Source organism: Trachemys scripta, chromosome 6 (assembly GCF_013100865.1).
Source record: "Trachemys scripta elegans isolate TJP31775 chromosome 6, CAS_Tse_1.0, whole genome shotgun sequence".
NCBI lineage: Eukaryota > Metazoa > Chordata > Testudines > Emydidae > Trachemys > Trachemys scripta.
The window spans coordinates 27,588,649-27,609,570 of NC_048303.1; the positions used below are offsets into that span (position 1 = coordinate 27,588,649).

General features: G+C 38.0%; 1 protein-coding gene across 2 annotated transcripts in view; it reads right to left on the reverse strand.

The window, feature by feature from the left end:
* Positions 1 to 1,076: 1,076 nt before the first annotated feature.
* Positions 1,077 to 20,922, reverse strand: part of FGF10 (fibroblast growth factor 10) — a 92,970-nt gene continuing 73,124 nt past the window's right edge. For both annotated transcript variants that reach the window (XM_034774789.1, XM_034774788.1), the window contains 2 exons: positions 6,775 to 6,878; positions 1,077 to 3,376 (listed from right to left, as the gene is read on the reverse strand). In XM_034774789.1, coding sequence (XP_034630680.1) covers positions 3,179 to 3,376; positions 6,775 to 6,878 — 302 coding nt within the window. In that variant the 3' untranslated portion in view covers positions 1,077 to 3,178. The remainder of the gene's footprint in view (positions 3,377 to 6,774; positions 6,879 to 20,922) is intronic.

Sequence of the window (20,922 nt, forward strand, 5' to 3'; positions counted from 1 at the left end):
ACAGCAAGAATCTAAAGCATTTGGTTGTTATTAGAGTGATGATAGCTGACTCACACATGCAAAAAATTAAAGAAACCTTACAAATGTTCAAGTGATTTTTGTTTTGTTTTGTTTTGGGGCTATGGAGCACCAAACCACATCCTGTAGCATACATGGACCTTTTCCATTTTTTGTTTTTATTATGCAGTATCATTTAAGGCTAATAAAACAATCAAGGACAATATTTTTATTCTCTATTCCCAGCATTTTATTATTTTTTATTTAAATATAACATACTGTACATTGTTGATCAGCCTTTAAAAAAACAAAAACAAAAAACCCACCCTCTTTAACTTGATCAGGAGATCCCTCTTATGATAAAAGGGAAGACTGTCTGCAGCACAATTCTACCACAGTAAATACCAGAGCATGCCTATAGTGCAGGCCATCATTTTCCTTCAAGAATTTTTTATTTTTGTTAACCATCAGGAACCAACCATTCGTTCCACAGAATGGCTCCTGTCCCCATCTCTTCTCACTTCAGAAAAGTGATATTTTCTTTTCTTGGCCTCTGTGAGCAGCGATATGTTTTGCTAGAAGCTGTTTTAGTGTTTTGAAATCCTGTAATTATGAATGTTTACATATACACTCCCCTAAGTCATGTAAATGGCTCTGTGAAATGAGAACTTAGTTTGTACCATAGATGTTGTTGAAGTGGTTATCCAATACTATATTTGCTCAACCAAACATTTAATTTTTGTTGTGGGTGGTCCATTATACATTGTCATATGCAATTATTACTTTAAAAATTTAAATAAGAAAACCTCCCTCTTAATATGACAAGTTTTGCTATTCAGTCTCAATTACAAATTTAATTTTAACATCTGAAATTCTACTGTAGGTCGATTTTTTTTTAAATCTCATTCATCAACAAATAGGTTGGAAACCAAATACCATGAAATGCAATGTTAGCTACAAGCCAAAATGCTGTGCCTCAAATGCACTTTTTTTGTTATAAAACAGCCAACTTTTTTTGAGGAACAGGAAATACAATCTGACCGTTCTCTATGTTTTACATGTTATGGGAAAGCTGCTGCTTTTTTTTTTTTTTTTTTTTTTTTTAATACATAGCTAATACTTAAATAACGATTAACATTGGAAGTGCTGGTTAAGCATTGACTCAAATAAGTTATAGAAGATCACAATAACACCAGCCTTTCTACAGGTAAAACTTTAGTTAAAAAAAAAAAAAAAGACACATGTAGCAAAACTCTCCTTTGTATCAAAATACAGTTTCCAAACAATAAAAATAAAACCAACTTTTCCCCAACAATACTGAAGATAGAACTGCACATCAATATAATCTCATAGTTATCACTTAAAGTATTTAGAAAAAATATTATTATACTACTTTTTTTTCTCACTACGGACACTGCAGAGAGGTTTATGCATTTATTTAGTGGAATACAATGTGAAGACAGTGGTACATGTTGGCTGATGTACTGTTTTCTATTCATCTGCTCTAACAAAATGAATCTCAATACGGTTATATTGATGAGCTCTCTAAATTTACAGAAATAAGTAAAGCAAAAAACAAACCTTATATTCTTTTAGGTTGACCAGACTTCATAATAGGCTTAAACTCATTTGCTCAAATTAAGCCGTGGAAATAGTAACATTTCATAAAAAATGCCTGATATTGTGTTTTTTGAGCATTCATTTATTGTGATGGATATGAAAGATATTCTAACTAGGGACACGGATGCTGTTCTTTAGCTGGCTCTCATAATGTTATATGCATTTGAAAGTAGTCTCTGATAAATGCATGATCATGAATATCCTATTGTCTTTATTCAGGAAATGATCCCAATAAACGTCTGCGACTCTTCAAGCTGTTAATGAGGACAATTTGGTTGAATTATGCAGGTTAACTGAATAAGGACTGCAGGACTGTGCTCTTTTTGGACTCACTTTTCGGGAGCCAAATTCTGCTCTCAGGTGCTTCCAGCTCCACAGGATAATTCTGCTTGTATTTAAATGCATGCAATATTGCAATCTCATTAAAATCAATGGGCATGAGCCACATTTAGGAATTTTTCCAAAGACCACTAAAGGCAATGAAAAGATTCCCATTAACTGCAATGAATTTTGGATCAGACCCCTAAGTAAGTCTATACATTAGTCCCAAATACAAATCAATGGGATCTGAATTACATACACATACACATCCCAAACACAAATACACCTGAGTACAGATTTGGCCCTCTCCATCCATTTCATACAAGCAACAAAACCCTCCTGACAATGTATTTCTTGAAGTTTGTTCTTGAGTGATGGCAGGTAGGATTCACAAACATAAACACATCCAATGTGTGTGATAAATCTGAGCACTGCTCCAGGTCCTTTTGCTTCAGTGCAAAACAGTTTAGAAGAAAACAGATTGGACATATTCACTGCAATGCTGACTTGTCAGTTTCCCGTTCTCAGGCAGTCAGTAAGGTTTTGAAAGTTTACTCTATCAACCCCTGTGAGAAAAGCTGAAAAAAGGGGGAAAAATAAGGAAGCAACTGAGGAAATCATTTAAAACCAAAAAAAGATATTTAACATCCTATTAAATAAATAACTTAGAGAGAAATAAAAAGGAATGAAGTTAGAATACACAGGCAAACCATACTATTCATTTTGTTAGAACAGTTTAACTCTAATATGCTTATATTTCTTAATCCTATCCATTCTTCCACGAGGCTACTCCAGAAACTTCTTTATTTGTGCATATGACCCAAGTGCTTCCAGTAAATGCTTGCGTGTTTAACTGTTCATTGGATCATTAGGCTTGAATGAGCAATGAAGGTCTTTGATATGAGTTAGTATTCCATAAATAACTTTCCCCGAAGATCATTCAACAGATTGTCTCACGTCCTGCAAGTTCTATCACAGAGATAAAAAAACATTATTCACACTGGGAATAGTTCCCATCCCATTTGATCCAGCTTGTATCTTGATTATAAGATATGACACAGAACTAATTAAAAGTCCTTCGTGTGCCAGCAATGAGCACAAAACCTTCAAAGGCTTCCCCCCCTTTTCAAACAAGCAGACGTCTGCACTGTTTCTTTGCCTTTACTCTTCAAGAGGATTACCAAGTATACTTGACAAAAGAGCCTTTGGTTCAACTGCATCAATAAAACAGTTCCTTCATCTATGACATTACTACCATTGGAAGAAAGTGAGCTGAGGTGTTTTTCCTCCTTGTTTTCTGTCCTCTCTTTGTAGCTCCTCTTCCATTCAAGGCCACAAACATTTGTCTTCCATTGTGCTTCCAATTTAAGGATGCGTATGTGTTGTATCCATTTTCTTCTATTCTTTCCTTCAATTTACAATCGCTGTTAAACTCTTTCTGTAAAAAGAGAAAAATGAACTGGCCAGTTCAGAATGTAAAGACTTTTTAACAGTGTTGAGGATAAAATAATATCGTATACAATAATATCCTGAAGAATTTCAAAGTGCTTTACAAGTTTTCAACATAATCTAGATGATTATTATAAAATTATACAGTTTGCTTGTGGAAATATTTAACTGCATGCACATTATAACATGTCAGTTATGCTACAAAATAAAAATCTAACCGATTGGGCAATAAATAATTATATATAGTAATAAGAGTATATAATTCACCCACTAGTGACATGCAGCCACCTCTGGGACGGAACATGGCAGCAATACTACATCAGTTTCTTAGTTATAAGGTTTCTCTGTGTAGCAGTCATGGACTCATTCACCAAGTTGCACTTCTAAGCAAATGCAATCTTTGAAGTGTCTTGATCCAAGTTATTGGTAGCACATGTTAAATGAATCTATAAACTGTAAATTTTAAACTGTAAAGGCTCATTTAAACTAAAGTCCATTCATACCATTGTGGCATTGAAAAGGAGACTTTAAGTGGGTGCAAATCACTCTGGCAGTGTAAATGGATCTTAAAGTGGGTGTGAGGCCCCTTTAACATGCCAGAATGGTATAAAGGGCCTTACCATAAATAAGGATCAGGACCTGAAAGACTTCAGTGCCTGGCCCAATATCCATATTGTAAGAATGTTCACAGTGAACCTAACAAATTCTGTATACACACTTCCAAGGATGAATGGTTTCCATTTTTCAAGAAAATTGGTATCAGTTTGCTAGGAGAGGATGTAAAACATAAAAGGCAAGTATGTTGTCATGGGAGGCTAATTGTTTCTGTAATATTTACCATACACAGATCTGCTTTTCAGGAGTGATGACAAGAATGTCTTTAATAAACAAATAGCTTCCATATTGAAAAAAGGAAGCCATTTCAATAAAGCCACTTAAATACAAATTGGAAGTCTTTTGCAAGTAGGTCATTTGAAACCCTGCACATTGAAATGTGCAGTAAGACACAAAGCAGTATGTATTTCTGTAATTCCTACACTGCAGAAAGGAAGTTCTTATTTACAGGGAAGCCCACAAGAACCCTACAATGGAACATGTAAACATTGACAACCTGCCTACCTACCTACATATGGTAATTCTAAGGCACCTAGTCAAATGGCAAGACTAAAATTAAGAAGAAAGAATATGCTGAAATAATAAAGTGTTATTTATAGTACAAATAAGATTATTTTGAGATGCTTTAGACATTTTATTTCTGATTAATGTTGTTAGATACTTTGAGCATTTACAATGTAAAAACCAGCCCTGAATAAGCAGGAACATTTATATAGCAGATAGTTTAAGTGAGTCTTTAAAATAATTACATGGTTTCCAAGACATTTGAAGATACATAGAGACAATATACGACAACTACTTTTTATACAATTCATATAAATCTTCATGACTTATTCCTGTAGATTTCCATTTTAAAAACTGATCAAGAGTTCATTATACTTAGATACAACTAAGAACTTTCAAACCCTGGCTTAATCTTTCACCTCTCCTCAGGCCTTTTCTACCCTTGAAGGGCTACAGCTGCATCGCTGCAGTACTTTAATGTACACACTACCTATGGGGACAGGAAGGGTTGTTCCACTAGTGTAGGTCATCCATCTTTCCGAGAGGTGGTAGCTAGGTTGATGGAAGAACTCTTCTGTAGACCTAGCGCTGTCTACACCAGGGGTTAGGTAGGCTTTACTACACTGCTCAAGGATATGGATTCTTCAGAGCCATGAACGATGTAAGGATGATGGGTCAACCTAACTTTTTAGTGAAGACCAGGCCTCAGTTATAAACTACAGAAAACATACTTTTGTTTTCTTCGCACAGTTGACTGAATCAGTCACACTCAATTTGACTTTTAAAATGCTCTGAGTCGCAGTAGTAGTCCATTAGCAGAGTTATGTAAGCTTGGAAAAACATCTCCAGGGGATATACTCTCTCTTTCCCAAAATAGCTCTTTATATTCACCACATTTAGAAACCTAAAGACTGCTTGGATTTGCTTTAATATTCCATCATTTGCTTCAGTGGAGAAAAAAAGGCAAGTGGCCATTAACTTAAGCAACAGCTCTAAGCCACACTAATTCTCCTTCTGTCTGGTCAGTCCTGAATCCGATAAATAAATCAAATTAAGAGCCCCGCCCCTTTGCCTGCTCATAGTAGCTGTAAAAGACCAATCAAAAAGGCTGGCAAATATTTCTGATAAAAATAAAAATAACTCATTTGACTCCTTTTTCCCAGATGCAGAATTCTATTCTGATCCAAATTTTCATCCTAATTCACAGACGATAAAAAAGTTTTACTGGCATAAATTTGGCCATCAGACCCATTAGTGAATTATGCAGGCCATTCTAAACAAATGCCAGTGTCATGCTCTACCTGCAAGTTTATATATGGTCACTAGCCAATCAGGTCAAGATCATGTGGCCACTCAGGGAGCCACTCAGGCTGAGGAATCCTAGAAGATAGCCTACCCAAGTCTGAATTCCAAAGTAAGTCAAAGAGTTGGTGCAGTCGGATGCCCAGTGCTGCTTCCTGAGGACCCACCGGGCCTGGGTTCAAAACTGGAATTTGAGACCAGGGTCCTGACATGTACACTATAGATATATGTAGTATGTGTGTAAACTAGAGTTTAGTTCACCCATGGGGTTATATTATGTGTATCTGTGAAAATGATTGGTGATAATTCATATATTACCTATAAAAGATAGAATATGTATTTGTAAGTACAGGTTTATCCAACTCTGATTAACCAAAGTTTGATTATGTTCCTGAGGATGTGATTATCCCCCTCTCTACTGTATTCTTGTGCAATAATTAGTGTTGCCCCTTTAAAGCTGGTGAATCTGAAAAGCTGACCAGTATGCTGTCCAGTGCACTCTAGAGTAGGGAACCTAGTGTACAGCCTTTAAATACCTTCCACGCTGCTGCTCCATCATCTGAAACCCCTGTTTATGAGGTTTCAGATGCTTCCCCCAAAATTATTGACAAACAGGATTGTACTGTAGACAGGAAAGAATAAAATACCTTTAAATTTTTAATTTTTTTTAGATTCTCCCCAAAGTGTCTGCAGTTTTCATGTTGTGTTGGCTGCTACTTAGTGGGAGACCTGACCGGACCAGACACCAGAACAGGCCATTTCAATGACGAATGCCAGCAGCCACTGCCAAACGTTAGCCTAATGAACAAACCATGGTGAGCTGGTTTATGAGAGCCTGAAATTTTGATGAAGAACTCCTTGAAGCTCTAATTACTAGAAAATTACAGATAACTGAGCTAGTCAGTAGGGGGAAACTATGGTTATAACTCCTGCAGTCCATTTTGAAAACAAACGCAACATACTTACAGAGCCATAGACTTTTCCTTTCTTGTTCATGGCTAAATAATAGTTGCTGTTAATCGATTTAACAGCCACAACTCCAATTTCCACAGATGTTATCTCCAATATGCCTAAAATACAAAAATGAAATAAAATAAATCAATAAATGAGAGGCTCAGCTCAAAGACTTTTAATCATTTCATTAAAGAAAGTGATCTGCCTGTTATAGAAAAAAGAGATCAAATTTAAAATGAATCCCTTCAAATCCTGCTAAAATCCAGTTAATATTCAGAACCAACCAACAAGCTTTAGTAACATTCCTCTCCAAATCACTACAAGAGAATATACAAACATTGTTTCAATTATCATGTTTCCTTTGCTAACCCCGCATTTAAAACCCCCATAAAATACTTAAACAGTTCCACTCTTAGCATAGATTTCACTAAAAGTTATCAGAAGAGACATCTGAACCACAGCATTAAATTAAATCTATAGCATATGTCAATAGAATGTCAGATTTGCCCCAATCTTCAAAAACAGTGGTAAACTATTTATTCCTTGTAGGACATTTAGATAAACTAAATCTCTCAGCTGCATTGAGCTGATAAATTCATTTTTGGCAAGTGTGTTGACATTCTGGGATATAGTAAGACTAACCTTGACGTCCACATTATCTTGGGATGGCAGAGAAACACTCTGCTCTGTTTGTAATAAATGTGATTAGCATTTTTTTTGTTCAAGAAGAAAGCTTTCTGGGATACTGAATGGCTCAAAGGACCAGTAATGGGATACAGAGTCTTTTATCTTTAGGTTATTTTAATCCATATTGGGTTGTGAGTGTGACAAGTCACTGCCCCATGTGTGATGTTGGTGGTTCCTGTTACTATTAGGCAAGTCTCAATATCAACAAAACCACTACAAAAATGTCATCCTGCAGTGTCAGTAGCAGGCCAGAGGGGATGAAGATGGAGCTAAAACTGACCGTGTCCACATTGGGATTAATATCTTGTTTAGGAGCCATATTTAAATTCAGGTTAAATATAGCTCATGTTAAACTGGTTTTAACATGCTAAAATAGTGGCCTGCCTATACTAGTGCTCATCAAGTTGATACAACCAGAAAAACTGCATGAGTGGAGCAATGGTTGGAAATTTTAGGAATAACAAATCCTAGGCCTTCTACACTGGCCAAGCAACCTTAGGAACAAATTTAGTTGGAACCAGGTTTCAGCAAGTTTTCTACAGTGATGAGCTGCCAACATTTGAAGCAACGGGAACCCACAACAATTTCCCTCCAAGCTTGTGATAAACCTTGTGTGCAAGGGGTGCAAGTGCTCTCAGAAATAAGGGGTGGGGTGCTGGGGAATCCATTTGTTTTCCCAATCCCCTAAAAATTCCATATTATAATCACAACTAGGGAAGAAAACATAACTAGGCATTCACTGCATTAGCTGGAAATGTTTATTTTTTTGTCCTTAAAAACCATATTGAGTACATTAAGACTATAGAACCTAATTTATCTCAGTCTGAAGTGGGGCTTGGCATGGAGACCTTATGTGAAGAGCATCCTTTCCTGGGCCTTTCTTTGATAATTGTGCTACATACATGGAAAAGCCCATTGTGAGTGGGGTACATTGGTGGGGTGATACTAGGAAGCTTGCAGTAATGCTATTTGGTCTGTAGTAAAGGAATTAGCTCAGTGGTTTGAGCATTGGCCTGCCAAACCCAGGGTTGTGAGTTCAATCCTTGAGGGGGCCACTTGGGGATCTAGGGCAAAATCAGTACTTGGTCCTGCTAGTGACGGCAGGGGGCTGGACTCGATGACCTTTCAAGGTCCCTTCCAGTTCTAGGAGATGGGATATCTCCATTAATTTCAATTTCAATTCTGCCTCTAGCATGGAGGAAATCTGTTGTTTGGGCCATGCATATTAAAAGCATTATGAATCTATGTATGAGAGAACTATCAGGTAATTTTTAATGTTGAACAAGCTGGTGTTAATATTTATCAAAAATAAAGAAAAACATCAAATGGACCCAGTCAATATTATGGAATATTTTTTCTCACTGAAGGATAAGTGGCTTCACCGGTGTATCCAGCAGCCACAGAAGTGAGTGAGGGCTTTCCATTGACCTGTTAGGAGTTGGATTTTGTACTCACAACCTGCCACAACTAGCCTGATCCTGCTGTTCCTGCATGCACAAAAGTCTAATTGACTTTAATAATAGCCACAAGCAGGAAATAATGGTGGAATCAGGCCCTTCCAAATTTCCTTTCTGAAAATGAAAGGCCATTTTTGAAGCAGAAAGAAGAATTAGAAATTTTCCAGTTTCTCTGTCTTGTCCACGTTGAGAGTTACAAACTATCCTTTGGTCTCTGTTTTTTGTTTATTTAAATTACTCTGTTTATCAAATCTCTTATTACAAATTTGGGGTGATAACAGATATGTGTGACTCAAATCTATAACTATAATAAAATATAAACCCTGACAGGCATGAACAATTGAAGCGGTCCATATTATTGGAAACTTTGAAATAGCCCTCTTCCTTCTGCCATAAGTCTTGTGAGTTCACATTTTCCCCTGCAATAAGATAAATCATCGTGGTGCGGGATAATGTAGATTACAGAATTCTGTAATCTAAAAGAACTCCATTATGGTGAAATGAGCCTGATTATCTACTGAAGTCTACATTAATCTCCCCTGAGAACCTAAACACTTATAGTGTGAGTAAACACTGAATGAAGATGCAATGAATAGTGCAGATCCACTGCCAGTGAGGAGCAGGGAAAGAGGTTTACAATAATATCCAGATCTCAACTCTCTCATCTCCAAAGGCAGGAAAAACAGTAAAAGTAGGGACTCATTGGGAATCTGGAGCTTCCTGACTAGTTCCAGTCAGGAAAAGACATGGGCAGTCAGATCAGTGAAAGCTTATGATATCTCAGTCAACATTAACATACACATGCTTTAGGGGATCCCTTGAATGTAAAGTCAGCTTGAGGTATAACTTGAGTGTTGCCCCCAACTGATTCCCATTCACATAGACAAATCTCTAGCTTGAATTAGGTGGTACTTTAAACTCAAACTAGCTGGCCTATCGGGGATGCTGCTGATGTTTGAGCTAGTGATGGCTACTCTGTGCTGGCAACCCAATCACTATGAGTGTTGTTTTTGATGTGGCCACTCTCCCTCGAGCCAGGCTAATGAGAGGTGTTAAACCAAGGTCTGTTCTATACTTAAAACTTAGATTGACATGGCTGCAGCACTCACAGGTGTGAAAAATCCGCACCCCTAAATGCTATAGCTATGCAAACCTAACCCCAAATATAGATACAGCTAAGTCAATGGAAGAATGCTTCCATCAGCCTAGCTACCATCGCTCGGGGAGGTGGAGTTCCTACAGCAATGGAAGAAACTCCTTCCACTGCACTAGTCTGTGTCTTAATTACAGGATTGCCCTATGCCACTCTAGTGCCCATAGTGTAAACATGGCTTAACTCTATAGTGAAGATGTACCCTTTGGCAGCATAGCCAAAGGGAAATAAGGACAGGACAGGAGTGAGGAGCTCCCAAGTTCTAATTCTAACTCTGCTACTAAGTTACAGTGGAGGCTACATTGTGTCATTTCACCTTTCCATACCCTGTATTCCTCACCTGTAAAATGGGGCAATAATACTTATTTACTAACCACAGAGGAGAGTTTGAGAATTAATTAATTAGGGCCAGATCCTCAGATGACCTAAACTAGTGTAGCTCCATTGACTTAAGTGGAGTTAAAGCAATTTACACCAGCTGAGGATCTGGTCTTTAATGTTTATGCAGCTCTTTTGAGATTTATTGACATGTTCACCTGTCACACTCATATAGCTTCAGAGTTTCTCTTTGGCTTTCCTACAAGAGCATTCTATGAAGAACAGCAGCTTTCTAGTTTCACTCCCCTGTTGGCCATTCACCTCCCTGAAAGTACTCCAGCTCAGAAACAAGCATCACTAAATGGAGGGACTGTAGATGACAACCCTTGGGTGGGGTGAATATGTGGTGCAAGTACTCCCTTTGCCAGCTGCTCCCTTTTTCTGTGTGAAAGATATGTTTTTGCTCTTTCCATGCCAGACAGTGATGGGGAGAACACAGACCATTATTTATAAGGAAATTTTAAACTGCTGTAATTCCTAGTGTGGTTCAAATAAAACCAGGTTGGATCCATTTCTAACAAAAAAAGAATCTACATTAGCATTTCAAGGGACTTTATTAATAAAGATATGTCAATATTGATTAAACTGAATTATATTTTGTCATATTATACTTGTAAGACTTGCAACATGTTAAAATAAAATGTCATTCTATTGACCAATATAGTATCACTTTTCAATATAACATATTTGTGAAATTTTCAAGTGCAGTTTGAAACTGGATAGTATATTGCTCAAGTACAAAATTGGAATTGAATTAGCCAGTCCTGTTTTGCACTTGAATGATGCACAATATATTGTACGTTGATACGGTGCTTTGATGCATACAGTGCAATGAACCATACTCAGTCTAACATCAAATACAACAGATTTTTCTGGTAAACTGTGGTCATAATCTCACACTCCATTTTATCCTCATTGATAGAGCAGAAACTAACTCATCAGCTTGAATGTTATTGCACTGGAATTAGTTTGACTGTGCCCAGTAATGCTTGCCTAAAATGTGGCTGGGTACTTCTGAACTATTATCAGTTTCTTCTCATCACCATTGGTACAGGATTTATTCTCACTGAGAGAGTATGTTTGAAAAACTTGGAAGCATGGATAGAAAACATGATTTATGTCCCAAATGATAACTTCATAAATTCTCATCTGCACAGTCTTTCTAGAGATTTCAGTGGCGATTCATGTTTGAAATTAATCCTATGTTCTTAATTTACTCCCAGGTGGGTAACATCAACCAAATTCTGTGCTTACTTCCCCCCCCCCCCATTGCCAATACAACCCTGGAAACTTCAATAGAGCTGCACACTAGGTCTGTTCAGAATTTGACTCTACTAGATCACACTGCCTCTTTCCCTATGCAATTTGGCCTAATTTATAGTCTCTTCTTTAGAGAAGTTATGTTTCAGGGCCCTGATTGAAAGTCCATATAAGGCAATGGAATCTTCCCATTTATTCTGTGATACAGCCATAGGCATAATAAAATTTAGATGAGACCACCAATTTGTTTGACATAGGTCACAAAACAGCCACATATTGACTTTCAGAAATGATGAGCCTGGAATGGATTCAAACCAATGACCTTTGCTAAAAAGATGAAAATATCTACATACAAGTACTAGTCACTTAAGTCATTGTGTCATAAGATGGCCTGGGTAAGAAAGAAACAGATTCTTACAGTAGAACATCCCAATTTAAAGTTCTTTTCACCATCTAATGAAAATAACTCTTTGTTTTGAGTCTGAAAAGGGAAATATTTGTGGCAAAATACATTATGGATCAACTTCCCATTTGGGTCAACCATTATTCCATGCATTTATACAATGCCCAGCACAATGACTGGGGCTTGTAGGCACTACTGCGATATAAATAATGATACTACATCCAGGGCTTGCAGGATTAGACCCTATATGGTACAGAAGTTTCATATTCCACAAGTACAATAAGCTTCATCATGGCAGATAAACAGACTGTGGCATTTTCATGGCTTAGTCTTTTAATTTCTACAAAACATGTAAAGTGGAAATTATTTTGTGTATAATTTGCCTTCATAATAACCACTATGAAAAACTAATGAAGCTATTTTGGGGAATCTCAGTAGTAGTTGCTCAATTCAATTTTATGTCTTGTAGGAATTTGGAAAGAAAAAGAAAAAAATCTTTGTGGCCTCCATTATGGTTTTAAAACAGATATCAGACTATTATTTTACAGTCGTAACTCTATAAACTGCAACAATTACAACTAATCCCATTTGACCACATCCACTGTAACAGCGTGGTTTTCAATACCCAAATCATTTCCAACTTGTTATAATTAGAAACATTCACAATATCAACTTGAGATGTGCCCTGTAGCCATGCATGTGCTCACTTTACAGTTCCCAAAGGCTAGAAACATATTCTCCATAGGAACCAAATATATTTACCTTAAATAAACTGTATTTTTATAGTTTATACAAGTGTTCATTATACAAATGACAAGGCAAGAGAAGAATGGCTGGCCATCTCACACTACACAGAGGAATTGTAAAAAATAGCACTTATATGGTTTTGTATTGCTATTTGCAAACTTCTTGCGTCTTATAAAAGTGCTGGGCATCTGAACTGAAAATATTTACAGAAAATCTTTGGGCGAGTGTGGAATTTAATCACACGATTCCTTAGGAAATAGTTCAGTATTTTTTGTGATTAATAAAGTATCTGATACTTTATCAAGACACTACTGCACTAATAATTGAATGCAGCTAAGAGAGTTCTGGATGTATCAGTCAAAAAGGATTATAAGACTCCAGGACCTCTTTCTTTGAGGTGTAGGATGGCCAATCATTCTTCTGTTGCCTTGTCATTTGTATAATAAGCACCTGTAAAATCTCTAAAACTGCAGTTTATGTGTCTGTAAACCTAGACTTCCAGAATAATTCCACCTTCCATTGCCTGCCCCCCAATTCTGAGCCCTCCACCTACCCTTTTGATGGTGATCTCTTATGTTTCCTATCTGTTCTCTCCCCATAGGTATTGCCTCCCTGTTCCTGTAATGATCTTGGGGTTCATTACACAACAGACCAGTGAATGAGACAGGAATAAAACTTTTATTCCCCCACTTCCAGGATGCATCTCAAAATTCCTGTATTCATAATACTGTCCCTTATGAGGGAGCCTCTATAAATTATAGTCTTGCACAAACAATCTTTACATCTTTCATCCTAAAAATCCAACTAGCTCACTATAAACAACTAACAACTGTCTAATAACACATACATTAAATTCTCAACCTGACTAGTACATTTCCGTAAACTACAATTCATATACCTAACGTGTCAACTATCTAGAGAGGAGAGGTTTACCAGCACAACTCTCTGGAATGAGTCTTTACCACTCTCTTTCTTCAAATACCCCATTCTCCAGGCCGGTTAGAAAGTCCTTGAGTCTTTCAGGACACTTGATCTCCCTCTCTGATCTTCTCAGCATCAGCCTTTCATCAGAGTCTGAGTTGTTGTCTTGCTCCTTGCCAGTTTCTCCTTTGTCCATTGATAAATGATCAGTTGGTTGGTAAATGACAGAGTCCACATCTACTGTCAATGTTTTGGAACTTTCTGGGATTACTCTTAGATATCTTCAATTACAGCTAAATGTATCCCCCTGGTCTGTCTGAACTCCATAAGACCTTGGATTCAGCTGTTCTTTAATGGTACCCCTTTGGCCCCAAGTTTTACAGGCATGATTCCTCAGGGACACTCTATCACCTGGGTTAAGAGATGGGAGATCACAGGCCCTTTTGTCAAAATAATATTTCTGCGTCTATTTCTGATTTTCTTTCATCTTCCATATGGTTTTGTTGTCATTAGATTTCAGTAAATTATAGGGATTAATAAATTAGATCAGATCCTTCTTTCCATTAACAGCTGAGCTGGAGAAAAGCCAATGCAGCTTTATAGAAATCACCTCTGCTGTCGAATGTCTTTTTCATAAGGTCTTTCACCACCAGTAAACTCCTTTCCATAAATCCATTTGATTGGGGGTAATTTGGACTTGATGTTTTGTGATGAAAACCAATCAATGGCAAAGTGCCTAAAATCTGTGCTGGAAAATTGTGGCCCATTATTGTTAAAGATTGCATCTGGAATTCCATGTCTGAAAAATATTCCCTTCATGCTGGCTATTACTGACTTAGTACTAGTACTGTGTAGTGAGCAAATTGCTGGATACAGAGACTAATTATCTGGGACTATTAAATAATCCTTTGATTGCCAGATAAATAAGTCGGTGCCTACCTTCTCATAGGCTTTTGTGGAACTGCGTGAGGTCTCAGAGGCTCTGCATGTTGACATGGCTTGTATTTCAAGCATTAAAAGCAGTTTCCTATCACAATAGCAATGTCATGATTGATCCGCAGCCAATATATCACTTCTCGTGTCCATTGTTTGCATTTCTCAATTCCTAAATGACACTTTTGGATCTTCCACAGCATTTCTTTCCAGCGGCTTATTTGTATTACAACCTTGCTGAACCTGAAAATCATCCCATCTATCATAGTAAGTTCATGTTGCAGTTTCAATGGTCTCTTATTTTTGGATAGCAATTGCTTATTTCTTCAGGTCACCCTTGAATTATCTCTTCTTTAAGGATCCCCAGTGATTCATCTTTCTCTGTTTCTCCTCTTATTTGTTGCAGTTTTTCATTAGCTACAGGAATTGACTTACAATCAGATCTACGTAGGCTTGCATCTCTATCTCTACAGTCTTCTCTGGTTTTGTAGTGGAATCATTGCTCTGGAAAGTGCATCTGCAGGTGAATTTACCAGGCGTATAGGTTATAATCAAATCATACTTTTGCAGTTTTATCATCATTCTTCGAATCCTTAAGGTACAGTCATTTAGCAGTTTGCCAAATAATTCTAACAGGGGCTTGTGGTCCATTTCAATATCTACAGTCTAGCCATAAATAAATTGATTAAATCTCTCATAGGCAAACAATATTCCTAAAAGCTCCTTCTCAACGTGTGCATATCTGGTTTCCTCATCAGTCAGTGATTTTGATGCATACTCCACTGGTTGCCAACAATCATTGTGTTTCTGTAAAATTACTGCACCTAACCCAGACTGTGAAGCATCTGCTAAAATTCCAATAGGCCTGCTTGGAGTGTAGAACTTCAACATGGGCTCTTGTATCAGTTGTTGTCTCAAAACTTCCCATGATTCCTCCTGTTCTGAATCCTAGTACTATTCATTTTTATTTTCTAGGAGTTTCCTCAAAGTTGCTGCTTTTGTAGATAGATTAGGTATGAATTTTCCAAGATAATTAACCATTCTCAGGAACTGCTGGACATCTTTGACTGGGATGTGGCTTCACATCTGTGATCCACCCCTTCCACATGACCGTATGTACCCAGTCTCTTCACTAACAGTAATTTTCACAGTGGGTTCCACTTTTTGAGTTGACCTTTAGTGGCTATATTCTTTTGTACTTGTATGAGGATAACCCCTTCTAGTGAATTCAGCTCTTTGGCTTGTGCTTCCACTGTTTCTGCTGCCCTGCACATCTGGAATGCTTTTTCTAAAGTTAAATCTCCTTCACAGAGCAGTCTCTCTCTCTCTCTCTTAACATGTTGTCTTTACAGCCACAACTGATTCTATCTCTGACCAGAGGCTCTGTCAGCTCAAAAGTCATGGGTTTCACTGAGTCTCCTTAATTCTGTGGCAACCTTTTTGATACCAGGGAGCAGCTTGCTGCCTTCCTAAACTGTGTCAGGGAGATCTCAAGAACCGGCACCAGCCCACAGACTGGTTGTTGAGAATTTTTTTGCGTATATGTAAAAATTTGTCTCTTTCAAAGGCTTCATTCCTTTTTGGCATGCAACATTCCTCAAATTTAATTAGTATTTTACTTAACATCATGCTTTCATCTTCTTCAACTTAAAGTTGTTAAAATATCCAATGCTTTCTCCCCAACATGAAAAAAAGACTGATGATTTTACTTCATCATTTTTCTCCTCTGCCCACATTGCTGCTAAATACAATTCAAATCTCTGTCAGAATATTTTTCCAGTTTTCTGCAACATTGCCTGGCAATTGCAGACTGGGTGGAGGTTGCCGCACATCCATTTTTGGCTTTCTTCCCTCCTAAGGTAGCCAAGCTGCCACTGTGTTCATAAAATACATACAAAAGCCTTTGTACCTCTCTATTTGCTGCTCTACATGCTCCCCTTTCCTCTGCTTTCAGTTTCAAACATAGGAGTTAACCTCAGAACAAATTCAGTCTTTCTCATTCAGCATTTCTGACACCATCTAAAGATCTGGGGGTTCGCAAAACAGCAAACCAGCAAATGAGAAAGGAATAAAACTTTTATTTCAAAAAGCCATAGAGGGCATCTGTGGTAAACTTCTGTACACTGCTACACTGTATTCTCCACACCCCCTGCTTCCACAGCACATCTCAAAATTCCTGTATTCATAATACTGCCCTGTGTGAGGGAGCCTCTCTAAACTATAATCTTGCACAAACATATCTCTGCAGTTCCCTCTTCTCTCCCGCAGAAGAATGAGCCCAACTGGATGGAATGTGATGATGTCAGATGGCTGTTGAAACAGTTGGTCAGCTGCCTGATGACAACAGCTTCGATGGTGGCAGCAGCTGCTGCTGTTGTTGGCTGGATGATGGGAGCCTTTCAGTAGGATTCTACCAGACTATGTTGTTGGAATTTTTGTTCCATGTTTATTATTCGCCGCTGGTGTCTGTTGCCCTGAAGGGTTCCCCCTATAGGTCCAGGTTGCCTGGTTCCGGGTCTATAGGGGTGGTGGTGGGGAGCAGATTAAGCAATGACATGAGGCATTTGTCAGTTCAAGAGCGGGACCAATTCATGTTTGAGGGGTGGAGGTGTTATTATTGATGGGTCCCTCAGGGAAAGGGTTTGGTTGGTGGATAGTTAATTATCCACTTGCCCTGTTTGGTGGAGGAAGCCGGATTGATGGAAAGAAAAGGGGGAGGGAGTGAGGAAGATGAGGACACTGTGCCTGCTTCTCCACTTCCTTACAACTTGTGCAGTTGTTCACACCTGTGCAAAGTGAGTATACAATGACACCGTATCAGAATGTGTGTAATTTATTCTCACTTTTGCATAAGTACAGATTACTGCACAAGGTGTATGGTGATGGAGAATTAGGTGCAATAAATGTAGGAAACAGAGTGAGTTGAGGAAGACATGCCTTTCAGAAGTGTTTTCATTAAAACAAACCTGTTTGACTGACTGTAATCATAATGATTTCAATGTAGTTGTCAGATGGCAAATTATGATACAAGGATCACAGCAAAAATATTTCCCTACAAATCCAGCAAAGACCACCATGTTATAATTAGGGGTAAAAGTCTCATCCTAAACCATATCCCAAATCTTGACCCAAGAACGAACCTTTGAGTTTGGAAAAAAATCAGAAGCTTTTTAAATTATTTTTAATACTCTCAAAGAACTTCCCTACTTTCCGCTCTAAATCATAAGTGGAAATACTGAAATACCACAAGGAAAGCTATTGATGTGTCATGCCTAGCCCAACTCAAGCCAGAACATGCGGGATATCTTGTTAGAATCCTGATCATGTGAGATTTCCAATCCAATTTTCAGTTGCATGCATTTGGATAACTTGAGACTAGCATCCAAACTTTTGGAAGGTTATGGGAACAGAATCTCTGAACCTTTTATGTTATTACAATGTCAACATAGAGTTCAACAGTGTAAGAGCATAGAAAACTCATGAAGGGCTATCACAGCCCTTACTCGGACATGCAGAGGGATAAGGAGAAGTAAGTCCCTTCTCCCTTTAATTCTCAAGTGGTTTGGAAAGTGGGAGTCAGAGGAGCTTTGGCTCTACCCCCCTACTTACCAACCAGAGTAGTTGGCTAAAGTCCAGACATAAGTAAGCTAACTCACAAAAGGATAGTGGTAATGGAGGAACCATGGGAGGAATGGTGACTGTCAGTCACAATTTATCCTCTGTCCTGCTCCTGGGATGGCGAAGCTACACACCACCCCTTACTCAGGGCAGTATGTAGCTAGCCCAAGCATAACAGCAATGCAAGTTAGCATGCTACTGAAATAAACAACGGTACTGAGACATAAAAACAGTATTTTAAATTAGTCACAGACAAGCAAATTCTAATTTGTCTAGATGCTACAGCCCACATAGCCCTCTGTCTGAAAGCCCTGCTGCAATGATTCGGTTTAGAATTCAGGTACATTCGATTCAGATATATTACTTAGAAAATATTCAATATTTAAACATTTAGCCAAAATAGGCCACACACGAGAGTGGATGAACACCACATGCAACAATACTTACAAGGATTTTTAAAGTTGCTGTATCTACACAGTCACTAAAAAGATGATGTAATATGCTGTGTGCTTGTTTCTAAAAAAGTCTCTGCACGTTTTTAAATGTCACTCATGTTTTCTTAGGCCCAGATGTGCATTACTATAAACTGCAGCATTACAATCTACCTGTAGCCAATAGAGCAGATTCATATTTCAATTTAAAATGTTTTCAAGCTTAAAAAAAAAAACCTTCAAATTTTTTTCAATGAAAATTCACCTAGGGGCTGATCCAAAGTCCCAATGACTTCAAAGGGATTTGGTTAAGGCCCATAGATTTCACTGATCTGGTGATAATTTTATAAGTTTCCCATCACTTAGCAGTTTTTTGATTTGTGAACTAAATCCTGATTTTGAATGTACATGCACCAGTCCCATTCCAGGCAACAGGAGTCAGAAATATGCACCAAAGGGAATAACACAACTATTTACAAACTAGCTAAGAGAAAGAAATGTTGTCAATCTTCTGGTGTTACACAAATGATAATCACAAGGATTCTTATTCTTGGATGTTCAGTAGTGGACCAGAGTATATATGGGCAAATGACAGTGGAAAAAAGCACCAGGAACATCAACTACAGGCAAAGACTAGTCAGGGATTTTGTGCACATGCATCCCAAAGGATCATGATAGAGGCACTCTCTTAGGATACCACCTCAACAAAATTACATAGGAACAAATATGGAGGGCCTTTTCTATTGTATATGACCACATGTAATATCTCCAAATCCACAGAACAAATGTGGCAACCTCTAATTTAGATTCAATGCTTTGGAAACGCTTTACAAATTAACATTAAAATGTTTGTACCAATATGTGCTAGCAAATGAAAATTCTAAAAGAATGATCTAAAATTAAGTCAAATAAAACATCAGAAGACAATTTGGTCACAAAGTAAAAATCTCACTGGTGAACCACAGCTCATCAGCCTGTGTCCGAGTGCTGAGGGCCAATAGCTGATCCAGTGCTCTGATCACTTAAGCATTAATTCGCGAGCTCTCCCTTCCCCAAAAAGGCCTGATGGAGGAGTTGAGTACTCAATTACTTAATCAGACTGGGTGAGGGAGTGATATGCTAAGGAGCTAATTAGTCCATTAGCTTCGAGAGGAAGTAAGAGCTCAGGGTGGTGAGACCTCTTTCTCTTCCTGGAAGAAGGACTGAGGACTAGAGAAAACTACAGCAACAGTTGCTGCATGGGATTGTGATGGTGGTTTGGTGGCAGGAATACAACTAAAACTCATGGAGATGCTAGCAAACAGAAAGTGTCCAAGGCTGTTTGTGTGGGATCTCAGGACAGGAGGGGAGCCTGCCCTCTTATATAGTCCAAATTGAAGTGAACCCCCAAAATCCATTCAGCATGAATTTCACCTTTCTGCTAATGTGCAAGGCAAGTATCTAAAAAAATTCTTCTTCCTTTGCCTTATAATTTATACAGCCCCCTTGATGTATCCATGCTATATGGAATTGGGATCTCGAACAAGCTGAAGTTTGGAGGTTAAAGGAGGTTATTATTATGAGCATACATTTCTCCACTGAAGACATAATAGTGGAAGAAAAGATCATTATTTCATTTGAAACAAGACTGCTTCTACTGGATATAAAACAGGGCCCAATCCAACTCCCACTGAATTCAATTAAATGACTCTCACTAATTTCAGTGGGAGTTGGATCAGGCCCCCGATGAATAATTTTTTCTAGGGTTGTGATGAAGACTTCCTGAAGTTATTGGGAATCTCATAACATTTGGCTTAGAGTCTCTGTTTTTCAAAGATTTCAAGGCCAGAAAGGAACTTTGAGAGTATCTAGGCTTACTTTCTGAATACTACAGCCCATCAATTTTCACCTAGTAATGCCTAATTGAGCAGTAGATTATACTCAAGAATAGGGTAGCATGAGTTTTGTAGGACTAATAAATCTTGGCATGCACTGTAAATGGTTTCCTTTGTGTGGGTCTTTACATCAGCTTTTTATAGCCTTTATCGAGTTGGGCCTGCAATCTTCTCCTGGCTTCTCTGACAGCACTTGATGTGGCTACTTGCCTTGGGCTGCTCTGCCCCACATTAAAATGAGAGAACAATTTTGTTTAGTTTTGGGCCAAGACTTTCAAAAATATGCACCTAAGGATGT